Source organism: Felis catus, chromosome B3, assembly GCF_018350175.1.
Source record: "Felis catus isolate Fca126 chromosome B3, F.catus_Fca126_mat1.0, whole genome shotgun sequence".
Lineage (NCBI taxonomy): Eukaryota > Metazoa > Chordata > Mammalia > Carnivora > Felidae > Felis > Felis catus.
In genome coordinates, this window is record NC_058373.1 from 111,038,308 (window position 1) to 111,053,631 (window position 15,324).

Consider the following 15,324-nt stretch of genomic DNA (forward strand, 5'->3'; position numbering starts at 1 on the left):
TGAATGATTTGAAGCCTTTTATATTTCCTTTTGTGTGCTACAGGAAATAAGAATAAAAAATAGAATTTCACAATTTCCAAATTCTAGCATAGTCATTTAAAAATTATTATCAGAGGGGCACCTGAGTGGCTCAGTCAGTTAAGCGTCCAACTCTTGATTTCCATTCAGGTCATGAGCTCTCAGTTCATGAGTTTCAGCCCCTCGACAGGTTCTGTGCTGACAGTGCACAGCCTGCTTGGGATTCTCTCTCTCTCCCTTTCTCTCTGCCCCTCCTGTGCTGGTGTGTTCTCTCCCTCTCTCTCTCAAAACAAATAAACTTAAAAAATTATTACCAGAGAATATTTATTCTACTGAAAATATTACTAAATACAAATGTTACATATTAAAGTGCTACCCTCATTAAATAGATTAAAACTAACTACTCCTGGGGTGCCTGGCTGACTCAGTCAGAAGAGCATGTGACTTTTGATTCTGGGGTCATGAGTTTGAGCCCCACATTAGGCGTAGAGATTATAAATGAATGAACTTTAAAAAAACTTTAAAATTAACTGCTCCTGTCCTATTCTCCCAGTGTAGCTTGTATATATACTGTCTTAGTTTGTTTATAGATTTAAATATTTTATATTTGCTTAAATATATTTATTTATCTTATATTTATACAGTATCTATTTTTATTAGCTAGTGAGCTCCTGAAAGATAAGGCTAGGATTATGTTCACTGTTATTATCTTCTATAGTATGTTACAGAAATGAATATTCAAATGTTTATTATAATGACTGGAAATCACTCAAATCATTTAACTTACTCAATGCCTGTTACGTGCCAGAGAATAAGCACTGAACAATACAAAAATCTCTGCCTTGAGAGCTTTTATTCTGGTAAATAAAATAAATGCATTAAACATAAGGTCTGTCAGCTGGTGATAAAGTGCTATGGAGAAAAATAAAGACAGTATTAGTGCAGGATGATGGCATTTCAATTTATATGTGGAGGTCAGGAAAGGCCTGAAGTTAAAGGAATTTAAGTAAAGAATTTGAGTAAAGACTATAAGATGTGGGCAGACAAGCCTCGTCTATACCTGGGGGCAGAGCATTGCAGAGAGGGAATAGCGAGCATAAGCACTCTGAGGCTGGCATGTGCCTGGAGTGTACAAAGAAAGGAAGGCGGCCCCTGCAGGGGGACAGAGTGAGCAAGTAGGAGAGTACAAGGAGAAAAGGCCAGCTCATTAGGGCCCTCTAGGCCATGGTTAAGGACCTTGATGTTGACTCTGAGTGAGATGAGAAGAAAGCTTTGAGCAAAAGGGTAACTTTGCTTATATTGAAAGGGTTTAGTCTGGCTTTTGAGTTTATACTCGGCTGCATGGGGGGCAAGAGCACAAACAAGGAAAATGAGGAGTTAAGAGATGAGTGTAAGAATCCACGTAACAGTAACCTGGTTTGGACCGGGACACTAGCAATGGAATCAGTAAGCAGTGGTCAGATTCTGGATATATCGTCAACAGGATTTATGGGGAGTGAGAGAAAGAGAGGCATCAAGAGTGGACTCCAAGCGGAGGCATGAAGTTAGCATAACTGAGATGGGGAAGACTGAGTGTGTAGGTTTGGAAGGGAAGGCCAGAAGGCTCTGTTGCGGACATACTATTTGAGATGCTTGTTAGCTATGTAAATGAAAATGAAAACAGGATATTAGATATGAACTCAGACTTCAGGAGAGAGATCCAGGCTGGAGATATAAATGCAATTTTCAACCCAATGGTGGTATTTAAAACATTGAGACTAATCGAGTTCACAGGAGATGAGTGTAGACAGAGCCCTGGGGTGCTCCAAAGTTAAGGTGTCAGGAAGATGAAGCAGTAGCAAAGGCTAGTGCTAGACATTACAGGAAAGAAAATATTTCGGTGAGAAGGGAATGTTAATAACAAATATTGCTAGGAAGTCAAGCAGGAAGACAGATAAGGACTGAGAACTGGCCCTTGGATTTAGCAACATGGAGTTTCACTGGGACTTGACAAGAGTTGCTGGGGAAGTCCTATGGGAATGGGTTCAAGAGGTACTTGGAGAAGAGGAATTAGAGACATTGGTAGGGAGGAAATGAGTAATAGGAAGGTAGCTGAAGGAGGGTGGAAGCAAAAGGGTTAAAAATATCTCCCCCTCCCTCCCCCAAAATGGAGAAGTAGCCTGTTTGAGGGTGATGGACATAATCAAGTACAGGCATATGATGTTTTAAGAGAGGCAAGGGAGAACTGCTGGAGTGACATCCTGGGGTGGGGCATGAGGGGCGGGGCTGCACATGAGGAGAGGTGGGGGGGCTGGCCCTATGTCAGAAAGAGCTGGGCAGTCATTCTGTCCAGGGAAACAGGAGGACCAGGGAGGACAGAATAAGAGGTCACAAATGCTGGTAGAAGAGGAAATGTGGAGAGGAAATTGAATGATCTAGCAGGATAATAGATCAGTTATTTCCATATTCTAATCTTTCCAAGATGTGTATGATCACATACTTTCACAAGATATTATATTAAAAGAAACAATTCATGCCGACATATGGGGTTCTGTGACTAATGCAGTGAGAGCAGTTTTGAAGCCTACTGGAGAAGCTTCCTCTAGGGCCAGGAGCGACCTCTAGTGGTTCATTTAGGTCATTATTTTTTTTTCTTGTTTTCTTGCTCTTGAAAGTACAAAACAGTACTATCAACATTTTATATTATTTTTAAAGAAACAACTATAATTCACAGCTTAATTTAGAAAGAAATCAGGCATTTGAGTAAAATAAACACAAACCATCTGTAGTCCAAGCTGGAGTTGCTATTAATTATCATTATTTTCTCCTCTAAGTACATCATCCTTTGCCATACTGCCAGTATTTACGTTCATTCTGCTTCTTGAATCAGTGGTTTTATCAAACCTAGAGGAAGGATAACTGGTGGGCCACTGCTGATCCAAGGCTGAAGAGTCCTCTCAGGGCTATGGAGAGTACAAAGTCCCCATATTTTTCATTCTATGTTTCACTTGATTTTTTTGGTTGTCCCTGAATTTTCTCTGCCTGGGATGTCTCCTCACCCTGCCTTCATTAATTCAGTTCCTCATGTGAGTCTTTCCTGATCTTCCAGGCTACCGTAGTAAGTTTCCCCTGTTACACAATCTCACAATGGCCTATGCTTCTTTTCCTCCTCATGCCATTTCCCCCAAATGTAATGAAATGGTCAATTTTGTAACAATTGTTTAATGTCTGTTTCTTCTGGTAAATCATGAGCCCTGTAACGGTTGAGACTGTGTCTGGCTTTTTCACCACTGTCTCCTCAGCACTTAACTCAGTGCCCAGCACATAACGGGTACTCAATAAATACCTATTGAATGAATAGACAGCATCCTGCAGGAGACTCTTGCCATGTCCCTTTCGGATCCTATTGTAGAGGAGACTGCATTTCAGAAACGGATTTCTATTTTCAAATACAATTTGCAATTGCTTTAGGTGCACCTGTAACAGGTAAAACAATTTGTTACAAAACAATTCCAGCTACTCTTTCAGTAGCTCAATTTAAATTTCTAGCCTGCAAAGCAACTCTTTACAAAGGCTGAATCCTTAGACCTTAGACCTTATCAGACCTTTTTTTTTTTTTTCCAAAACAGAACTAAGGGAAAGACAATAAGATACCAATAGAGAGGGAAGTATAGTGCAGCCATATCCTTGACCCTAACCCACAGAACCCTAACCCACAAATCTTATTCTCAGATTTAGAAACATCCTGCCACCAACAGGATTTAATTCAGCAACACTACCACTGAAATGGGCATGGTGATAGTTTACCTGCCTGAGGCCTTTAGGCCATCCCAGCCTCAGCATCTTTCTGAGCACTTCTATTTAACACCAGAAACAGATAAGAGGGGAATATTTGGTTGTGAAATACCACACCGCAACTCCTTGGGCCCAAGACATGGGACTTGGAAATGAGTGGGAACAGAGTAAAGTACTCTGGGCAGGAGGTTGTCTGAGTCTATCTGGAAAGTCTGTTAATATAGCACCTCTGCCCTGCTGCGACTCTTGGTATTATAATTTTGATGTAGTCCTTTTGATGTGGGCCCTTAAAGAGATTCTCTTCTACTCCTTGTCCAAAATAGGATTTTCCTAAAATCACAACTTTTAACATTTTTATGGAGGTGTATATGATGATTAATCCCACTCAGTAAGAATTTTATTCTGAACACCTTCAGATTAAATGATCAGAATTAATAAACATACATATGTATATTCGTGGCAATGTTCTCTCAAACTTGTTCCTTCCTCTAGTGGAGCTCATACGGTTCATGTGGATGGCTCCTTGTCATCTTTTGGGTCTCAGACAGACGTCAAAGAGGCTGGGCCTGACCACTCACCCTAATTAGTCCCCTCCTCCTTTCCTCTCTTTTGTAGACCCTGTTATTTTCTTTCATACCATTTATCACAAGTCTTCATATATTGTGTTCATTCATTCATTCTGTCTATTCCACTAGACTCTAAGGTTCCCAAGGGCAGGAGCCTTGTTTGTTTTGTTCACTTTTGTATTCCTGGGGCCTAGCGCAGTGTTTGACATAGAGTAGGTGCTCCCCCCAAAACTACTGAATATTTCCTTTGTCGTTTCACTTATACTTGTTCCTGCTACTGCACTTTACTTCCTACTACTGCATCGTAACTCCCTGGGGGATAGGAAACAACTACAACGCCCCTTCCCTCCATCATCGCGCCAGTAACGAGAAAGCAATTCCCTTGTTGAGAAGCCACCGGCTTCTCCCCAGGCGGCTGTCATGCACCCAAAGGTGTCCAGAATTCTGTTAGTGATAGAGTGTCTGAGTCAGGAGAGCTGTCAAATGTTTTTACGGTTACACTCACAGTTCTTGGGCACTCGAAACTGCGAACTACTGTCATTACAATTAAGTGGCAATTAGCACAATATTGAAGTGTGCCTGCGTGCGTGTGTTACTTTGCGTAACGAACCGAGGCGTCCTACACCATCTCTCTGAAATGAAATCCAGATGGACAGACACGTCCTCCCTTCCTTGCGCGCCAAGAAGCTGAGTCTCCTGCAGCAGCAACTCTGCCCAATGGGGGGCGGAAGCATCCCAATAACTCTCTCCTTTAAGATGTGTAGGTGGGTGGAGAGAAATTCGCGTTCAAAGACTTTTTGACTCTATTCGCTCTCCGTAGCGCCTTAGCCCGTTTGAGTTTCAATGCGCGTTGTTGTTTGACGAAGGGAGTACTATACACCGCCCGCTGCTCTACTGATCATGGCTTCTCCGAGTTCCTTCACCTACTATTGCCCTCCATCTTCCTCACCTGTGTGGTCAGAGCCGCTGTACAGTCTGAGGCCGGAGCACGCGCGGGAGCGGTTGCAGGACGACTCGGTGGAAACAGTCACGTCCATAGAACAGGTGAGGCGGCCGGGTTGAGCGAGGCGCCCGCGCGGGGGCTTCTGGGAGCGAGAGTCCGGTCCGCAGGGCCGTCGGGGTGCAAAACTCACCGGGGAACTACGACTCCCACAGTGCACCGCGGCGCCTCCCCTCTGGGAAGCTCTGGGCAGTTCTGGGCGCCCAGGCTTCGGCTTGGGAATGGAGCATTTGTGGGGCCGGGTTGGGGAGGGGTCGTTCTCAGGGTTGGGTTTGGAGGAGAGGACAGTACCTGGGTCCTCTCTGCTTAAGGAAGCGGAGAGAATAGTGTTCTGTGCCTTGGAGGACTGAAGCACCCCGGGCGGGTCAGGCAGCTTGTTTCATTCCGCCGGGACATTGGGAGGTTCTCGGATGGATAGTGCACTTACCTCACCTTGCTCGTAGTTTGGGGACACAGAGGGGAAGAGGAGCGGCCAGACTGCGGTCATGCCATTCCATGATCTGTTTAATTACTGACCCACGGGGCCAGATCCTGTAGGGCCTACCTCGTGGGTGGGCATGTTACTTGAGCACCAGCAAAGTATTGGACACACGATGTTCAACGCTGGAAGTACAAAGAAATAAAACCTTTCCTGACCATGGGCATGGCACAGCCTGGTTGAGGAAAACAGACAGGAAAACAGTACTATTTGAAAAGCACTAATTAAAATGAAATTTTAGACGACTTATCCTTCATTCATTGAGGCCTCAAACCTATCACTCTGAAAAGCGCTTGAGGAATGGGTAGTGAACTCTAGTTTTGTTTTCCTTTTCCTTCTGCAGTTGGAATTGTTCCCAAGTTCCTGTGGAAATGTTTGCCTGTCCTTAGAAGTGGTTGAGATGGTTCTTTTTAGCACTAACAAATAAGCATCAGGCTGCTTTCTAAATAAGATCTCGTATTAAGATCAGTCTCCAGGCTTAACCTTGGAGGGACCTGCTTTGACTTTCATACCTGAATTTGGAATCCTGTATTTAGGCAAAATTCATAGTGATAGTTATCATATTGTATATTTATGACTATAAGTATAATTATAAATTAAAAACAAAAAAACACAAAGACTTGAATAGACAATTATACACATGGTAGCAGAAAGAATATTGTAACTGGAATTTATGCTACATAGGTTTTAGGATTGAAAGGAAACCCTTACCTTTTGAATCTAGCCCCCCAGCTTAGCCCACCAGTGTGTCTTTCTACAGAAACCTTTTGTAAAAGATTGCAAAGAAATCTTCCACCAATGAAACCTACAGGATCTTTGCAGTGTTCCTAAGTAACAGACTGTAGAGTTTATTCAGGTCAAGCTTGTTCCTTGGTATGTGATGTAACACTATTAAGTTACTTTTTATATAGTTAACTAAACTGACTCAGCACTTAAGAATATGGATAGAATACTAGCAGAGAAAAGGGAATCAGAAGTGGGTCTGTTCATTTAGAGACCAGAACAGACTTCCATATTTAAGGGGCAAGTCAAAAACAGGAACATTAACAGGAGTTTCACTGATCTGCTCTCTTTTTCCTGTACTACTTTTTTTTTTTTTTTTCCAGTGAAGTGCCCCTGCTTAGTTCCTGCCAAGAAACACTAGCACTTATATTTTAAATGTCTAGGCATAATAAGTGATGCAAAAATGGATGCAGCAAGGGGTGCCTGGGCGGCTCAGTCGGTTGAGCATCTGACTTCAGCTCAGGTCATGATCTCACAGTTCGTGAGTTTGAGCCCCGCATCAGGCTCTGTGCTGAGAGCTCAGCGCCTGGAGGCTGCTTCGAGTTCTGTGTCCCTCTCTCTCTTTATGCTCCTCCCCCACTCACGCTCTGTATCTCTCTCAAAAATAAATAAACGTTAAAAAAAAAATTTTTTTTTAAATGGATGAGCAAGATTCTGGGCTGCCAAAGGGTCAGCCAAGGCCTGGGCCAGGTGTGGAAGCTAGGTTTCTGATATGGAACATGGTTATAATATGGTGTCTTTCAAATCTAGGCTCTACTGTGTGTTCGATAATAGAGCATCTTATATGTCTTTTCCGTGTCATTCTTCCAGCTCACATTTTAAAAGTCTGGGATAAACGGTTCCAGAGAGTAGGAAGATGATATAGTATCTCATACTAATGGTTACCTCAGTGCCAGCACTAATAATCAGTAGTATCCATTTACTGGGTCCCAGTTCTGTGCTAAATGCCCACCATATAGATTGTATCATTCAATCCTTTTCCATTTCACAGACAAGAAAACCGAGGCTTAGAGAAGTACTAGTTTGGTAGGTTAATGATGATATATATTCATAAGAAACTTCGTCAGGAGGAGTTGTCTACAGAAGATACTACTGTTATTCTTTCGGTTCTGTCCATTTATTCATAGGGATTTACCAACAGGGTTCAATTTTGTGCCATTGCCAATAGGAACAAATGTTTGTCTCCTGATTCCTCCTATCTGATTATCAGGAGACTTAATTATTTGTTCAACAACACTTTGATTATAGGAATTTAAACCTATAAACAATAAAGAGCCCTTAGCTATGGATTCTTCTGTACTATTCATTCACATTTTTATTTGTTCAACGACTACTTGGGTGCCTTCTATGTGCCACACACTGTTCAAGGCATTGGACATAAGGCAGTGAACAAAACAGGCCAAGTCGGTGCCTTTATGAAACTTTGTTCTGGGCCAGGGAGGCAGTCAACAAAATGGGGGGAAATCTATCCGTCCATCCATCTATCTATCTATCTATCTATCTAATTTACTTAGAAGTGCTGTAGAGAAAAAGAAAGTAGGATAAGAGACATGGAGTATGCCAGGAAAGGGTCGGGTAGGAGCAGAAGAGTTTTATATAAGGAGGTAAGGGAAGGCCTCTGATGATGTGCCTGCCACTTGCGCTGAGACCTGAAATAAGTAAGGAAGCAAGCCGTGTGTGTCTGGGGAAAAAGCATTCTGGGCAGAGAAAGCAGTAAGTGTAAAGGACCTGAGGCCTTCTAGTGCCCGATGAGTGGAAGCCACTGTGAGGAGAGAGATTAGTAAACAGGAGAATAGGAGATAAGGTCAGATCTTGTAGGGCCTTACAGACCATTCATTGTAAGTATACTTTCGAATACCCTGATTGTGATGGGAAGCCATTTGGCTGGATGGTTTTCTGTTTACCTCCCCAGATCCACTCTACCCTTTTCCACCCTGTCTACAAATGTGCCCCAAGAGGTCACCTGCATGGACAGGTTCCCTTGCCTTATGTCTTCTGGGTGTATTTGGCTGTGTTTGTATTGATAGGGGATGAGAGGGAGGGAGAATGAGATCAGCACATTTACTCCTTTCCTGCAGGATTGCACGGTCTGCAGGGTGTTTAGAGTGGAGGCACTCACAACTCTTATCAGACACCTTCCATTGGAGCTCCCTGGTGCCCTCTTCACTCCTTCTCTTCACACTTCCATGCCTAGGAGGGGACCGAGTAGCCCTGTGTTGCCTGCCCCAGAGTACTGCACTCTCCTATGGTTTCCCTTAGGAAAGGAGTGTTTGCCCACACCTTTGTAACTAGTTCCTTTATAAACTCTCCCCAAATCACCCACTTTGAATGTGCCTTCTATTTTCCTGCCAGGAGTCAGACTGGTCTATGATCCGAGACTTTTGACTCAATCTGACCAGTATTTTAACAGGCCCACGTAGGTCCCTGTTGAGAGGAGGTTGTGCGGAGGTGAGGACAGGTGCAGGGAAACGAGGTAGGAGGCTGTTGCAGTGCTCCAGGTGATGGGTGTCAGGGCTGTGGTAGTAGAGGCAGTAGAGGCAGTGAGGAGTGGTCAAGTTCTGGGTATTTTTAAAGATTTCTACTTTGACAAGCTCTTTCACTGATGGGTTGGGTGGATGGAGAACCTTTTGCAACTCTAGAAAGCAGGATGTGGTCCTCTTCCTTTTTTTGTGTTATCCACAATCACCCCATGGCAAATGCTCTGTGACTCAGGCCATAGGTTAATACTGGCACAGTCTCAGAGGTTTGCCAAAAAGAGTTGTTTACAGAAGGCACTACTCCTGTTTTTCTTTTAGTTTGTCCTTGAACAGGGACCAAAGCATCCTCCACTTGAAATGGCATGAGGTCATTAGACAACATTCAGTCAAGTAACAATCAACTGTGGAGGGTATCTGGAAGGATCATTGGTCTTAGTTCCTGCTCTCACAATTATTTTCTCTTAGAAAAAAGAATATACCTGAAGCAACCACAGAATAATTTACAAGAGCACGTAAGTGCTGAGTTATGCCTGCGTTGCACAAGGGTTTGGGGAGTGGAAGCCAGGGTGTTGTGGGCTAAGGAGGTCGTCAGGACAGTTTCGTGGAGAATGTTGGGTTGTACAGGATGGAGTTGGGGGACAGCTATTCCAGTCAGAGGAGCTGTTAGGAGGGAAAATTCCACTTTACTGGGAATGGAGGGAGCAGGTTGGCTGTGGTAGGAAATCAGATCAGCTGGGTGGGTGAGGCCAATGGAATTGGGGGTGGGTGGTGGGGAGGGATGCAGAGATAGGCAGAGGAGTTGGCTTCAAGTGTTGAGATCCACTGCAGATCCTGACCGAGGGGACGTCGAGGGTCCAGGAATGAATCCTGGACACCTACTGTTGACTTGTTTCAAGTTATAATCTCTGAACGATTATGAAATGGGGGTGAAACAAGTCACTAAATGTGATCAAACCTATTAGTTTTTTGTGCTTCTGATAGAAGGAACCAGAGCTCTGCTTGGTTATGTGGTTAGTAGGCTAGCTGTGGTGAATCAATTTTGCTTTATTGAAATTCAGCATGTACCATGTTGCTCAACTATAAGACAATTCCAAATATCAAATTCCTCCATTTTTCCTATTAAAAAGGACAAAAAAAAAAAAAAAAAAAAAGGTTTGGTCCACTTGAAAATATATGTATTTTTTTTAATGTTAAATTTTTTTGTTTTTTTGAGAGAGAGAGACAGAGTGCAAGTGGGCGGGGTGGGGGATGGCAGAGAAAGAGAGGGGGACACAATCTGAAGCAGGCTCCAGGCTCTGAGCTGTCAGCACAGAACCTGACATGGGGCTTGAACTCATGAACCACAAGATCATGACCTGAGCTGAAGCTGGACACTTAACCGACTGAGCCACCCACGCGCCCTGAAAATACGTGTACTTTTAAGTATGTAGGTGAACATATCGAATGCCTACTTGCAAAATTTACGTTTTAAATTTAGATACATGTACCTATTTAGAATCACATACTTTGTAAAATCACAGTAGTTTAGAAATAGTGTTTTTCCTCTTTATTTATAACAAATTTTTCTCCAAAATCTTCACATACATTTTTGCCCTTAGTATTTTTATCTTGCTGGAGCCACATTTTGGATCAACCAATGTATTTTTCCAGACCACATTTTCAGGTTTTTGAGATAAATCCCTTTTGATTATGGGTAAGAATAATTTTATCCCAAGTTACAACTACCCGATTTTGTAATGGTAGAGTTCTTTTACAATGTGTCCCGTAGGTGTATATCTGTGATCACTGCAACTCAGCTACTATTTACTTTTTAAAATGATCTTTAAAAGGGTTTACAGTGGGCGCTTAGTGTGAGTTCGTAGCCTCAGGAATAATTGCTAAATCTGTGCTTAATTTGTCATCTTTCCTCCGTACCATCAGCTTATTTTTTATAAGCAGCCCAAACCAGACCTTGACTGAGGTTGTTTTAGGCTGATACATCAACCCCAACTGGTATTTTGTATTTAAAATAAAGGGATTGGGAGGACTTCCTATAGGAAGAGCTACATTGTAAGGATTGCTTATAAAATGACTTCTTTTTCCTGAGGGTTTTTTTTTTTTTTTTTTTTCCGGGAAATCCTGGCCTTATATTGAATCTAATAATTCTTGCACTGTATCTGCAGCATCAGCATGAGTCTCAGGCAGCAAATCTGCTTTTTGGAAGGGTCCTCCTCTGGGAGAGAGGGAGAGATGTGGAAGAAGGGGCTTGATAGTCCATGATATGAAAGTTAGTGCATCATTAGACCGGCTTTGGATGGAAGCTGTGGAAGAGAAAGTACCAAATGCATTAGTTGGTTTTTACCACTTATCTGTGAATGGAGAGTGCTCTGTGCTTCTGACTGGCTTTTTTCTGTCTGGCATTATTTTGGGGCTCCTAACAGTTACCAAGCCAAGTTCTTTAGGACTCAAAACATAAATATCTATTTATGGCTTCTGGGACCATAGTTCTTAGATATGAAATAAGCAGATGCACCAGAAGGTGGGCACTCAATTCTTTAGATTTTAAGGATCCCATTCGTTTCTTTGTTTATTTATTATTTTTCTTTGACTTAAGCTTTTACTTCATGTGCACATAACAGAAAGCAACAGTACTGAGGAAATGGAACTGTGGACACCAGCAGTAACCAGAGAACTAGGGACTGGGGAAAAGGTTGAACCAGCAGACGTCAAAGAATGGGGGCTGTGGGCTGATTCCAAACAAAGGGAGACTTGCAGCTGCCACCGGTAGTTCCCCGCATGGAATCTGAAGACGGAACCAAGGGCTGGGGTTTAGAAGGTACTGCAGATTGGCTAATAGGCCCTGTGCACACCGCCGGTAACGTCCAGTCTGGATTAAGCCAGCAGACTCCATTAATGGAGACTGTGGACTGGAACTAGGGAAAGGATTCCGACGTGGAATTGCGGATTGAACCAAGGGCTAAGGACTGGGGCTAGACTGACCAGTAACCCTAGACTGGGAAGCCAGTCAGATGGGGAGCTCCACGGAGAGGAGCCTGCCAGTGGCCCTCAGGAATGGTGAGAAAGACCATGAACTCAAAAGGGCTTGCAGGGCACCACACCTGTGCTTCTCATTGTCTCCTCATGCCATCACAGGTTTTTCTTTGGATCCCACCTGATCTGTTAAAAACTGCAATTCAGCTGAATAAATTTGAAGATCTAATTGGCTTTATTAAACAATTCATTAATTGGGCAGCATCCATTCTAGCAGGTAGAAAGGAACTCCAAAGAGCTACAGAAAGGGAGAAGTTTTTAAAAGTAGAACAAAGAAGTCATACACAGAAAGAAAGGTTTATTTTGGGCAGTCACCCTTTCCATGGCCACGTCCATGGAGAGGGCCCATGTGACAAGTTACCTTATTGGCACTGACCAGAAAATGCTTGACTGGTTAAGATTACGTTTCTAGGGGAGGTTGAAAGTGCAGTTAGGTTAGATGATTAAGCCCCAGGTTGGTGACATGGCCTAGCATAAGTGACTTTATTTGGGCCTGTGGTTTTCTTTTTAACACAGTTGTTGATTTTTAAGATCTATTCCCCTCTTCTTGGACAACTGAGCTACTTCTAGATTTTGGATATTAGCTGCTGTCAATGCTACATCCTTGTAGAAGTCTTTTTGTGAGCATATATTTTCATATCTCTTGAGGAGAGACCTAAAAGTGGAATTGTTGCATCATGTGGTGGGTGTATGCTGAGTTTTATAAGAAACTGCTGGCCTTTTCCAGAGTGGTTGTACATTTTATACCCTCACCCACATTGTATAATAAGAGTGCTGGTTGCTCCACAACTTGCCAACATTTGGTGTTGTTGGTTTTTTCAACTTTAGTGACTCTGCTGGTGGGTGTGGGTGGTGTTGTGTTCTTTTTGTTTGTTTGTTTTTATTTTTGTTTTTAAAAAATGTTCATTTATTTTGAGAGAGTGCTTGCGCACGTGAGCGGGGGAGGGACAGACAAAGCCGGGGTGGGGGCGGGGAGAGAGAGAGAGAGGGAGAGGGAGAGAGAGAATCCCAACCAGGCGACAGAGCCTGATTCAGAGCTCGATCTCTCAAACTGTAAGATCATGACCTGAGCCGAAACCAGCTGAGCCATACAGGCATCCCAATAGGTAGTATTATGAGGAGAAAAATTACTTGTGACGCTTGTAAAAGGAAGTCTGTATTCAAGACTTATTACCATGGTGATGTTTGTGGTAGGGGAGAGAGATTGGGCTCAACTCTGAATACAAGGGAAAGTGGGAATTTATAGTCAGGGAGCAAGCTGGAAGGATTGGTGGATGGAAACCTACTAAGAGGACTCGTCAGGAGAAAGAAATTCTAGCTAACCCAATTTAGCAGGATTCCTCCTCAAAGCAGGCCAGGGTAAGCAGACATCACTGGGGGACAGTGGAGGATGAGGAACCCAGTCAGATACTGAGGATGACCAGATATTAAGGATCGGGGATTTATAAGAGATGAATCACCAGGTTCTACTCCTTAAGTTAAGACTACGCTCTATGTCTTGGCAATCAAAAAGAATGAAATCTTGCCATTTGCAACTACGTGGTTGGAACTGGAGGGTATTATGCTAAGCGAAATTAGTCAGAGAAAGACAAATATCATATGACTTCACTCATATGAGGACTTTAAGAGACAAAACAGATGAACATAACGGAAGGGAAACAAAAATAATATAAAAACAGGGAGGGGGACAAAACAGAAGAGACTCATAAATATGGAGAACAAACAGGGTTGCTGGAGGGGTTGTGGGAGGGGGGATGGGCTCAATGGGTAAGAGGCATTAAGGAATCTACTGAAATCATTGCTTTACTATATACTAACTAATTTGGATGTAAATTATAAAAAATAAATAAATTATTAGATAAAAAAGACTACACTGTGTGTTAACTTCAGAATTAAAAAAAAAAAAGGATGGGGGATGCTGGCTGAACCAATTTGTAGGATTCTTGCTAAAATGGGGTGAGGCAAAGATGGCCACAGAAGTACAAAAGTCAAGGCCAGGTTAGGATATGGATGCATTGTATATGTGTCTGCAAATGTATTTATCTTTTCAAAAATCTTATGGTTAGATAAAGTAGTCATGGTGAAATTTGGGTATTAAGTGTTCTGTTTTGTTTTGATCCTTAATCACGTCATCCAACATTTTATCATAAAAAATATTAAATATACAGAACAGTTGATAGCATCTGTTTACCCTCTACCTAATTTCTGTCATATAGATGATTAAAGGATTTATTTTATTTTATTTTATTTTATTTTATTTTATTTTATTTTATTTTAAGTTTATTTATTTATTTTTGAGAGAAAGCAAGCAGGGGAGGGGCAGAGGGAGAGAGAAAGAGAGAGAGAATCCCAGGCAAGCTCCACGCTGTCAGTGCAGAGCCCAACACAGGGCTGGATCTGAGCCAAAATCAAGAGTCAGACACTCAACCAACTGAGCCACCCAGGCACCCCCCCTCAAGATTCTTTCTATGTCTTTGTGTGTGTGTATGTGTGTGTGTGTATGTGTGTGTGTGATTTGAATTAGTCAAAGTTATTTTTTTTTCCAGGCTATTTAAAAATTTTGAAGAGCTAATCCCTTAAAACTAAATCTTCTGGTGACTAATCCTGGTGACGTTTCTTGTAACGTTTCATATAGCAATGTTTCTGAAACAGATCAGATGCTTTACACTGTCATCCTCCTCCCAAAAGAGTCATATCACTTTCATTAACATGGTCATGAACTGTGTGCCCTGTGCCCAAGGGAGATGAACCTATGGGCCCTTTGCTATTTATGCAAAAGAAAATTATCTGTTGTTATGTGGCTGTTAATCAGCCTTTGTATTGTCCCCGTTGGTAACTGCCTTGCCTTTTGGGGTTCTCATGCTGAAAGGAGAGATTGACTAGAATAGAATAGTCTGTTCCTTTGGGGTGGAAAGGAAGTGTGGAAATCCAAGATAAAGTGAGAGTTCAGGGAAAGTGGGCACGCTTCAGCATCCCTATGCAGTATTGAAGCTGATTTTTTTTTTTTAATTCTGATTTGAGAACTATATATTCAGAGTTTTCATGACTGGGGTAACTTTGGTTTTTTTTTAATAGTTAATGTCATTTTTCCTGTATTTAAAGTGAGGATTTTGATAAAATTTTTAAAAGGAACTTGGTTATAGATCTTGCCTGTATATATGAAACAGTTGTTAGGACTGCTTCCCTTAATTCTATCCT

At 42.3% G+C, this 15,324-nt stretch overlaps 1 protein-coding gene across 1 annotated transcript in view; it reads left to right on the top strand.

The window, feature by feature from the left end:
• The first annotated feature begins 5,145 nt into the window (after positions 1-5,145).
• FNTB (farnesyltransferase, CAAX box, beta) overlaps positions 5,146-15,324 on the top strand; it is a 67,065-nt gene continuing 56,886 nt past the window's right edge. The window contains exon 1 of the mRNA XM_003987734.6: positions 5,146-5,402. Within this exon, the coding sequence (XP_003987783.2) occupies positions 5,259-5,402 (144 nt within the window). The 5' untranslated portion in view covers positions 5,146-5,258. The remainder of the gene's footprint in view (positions 5,403-15,324) is intronic.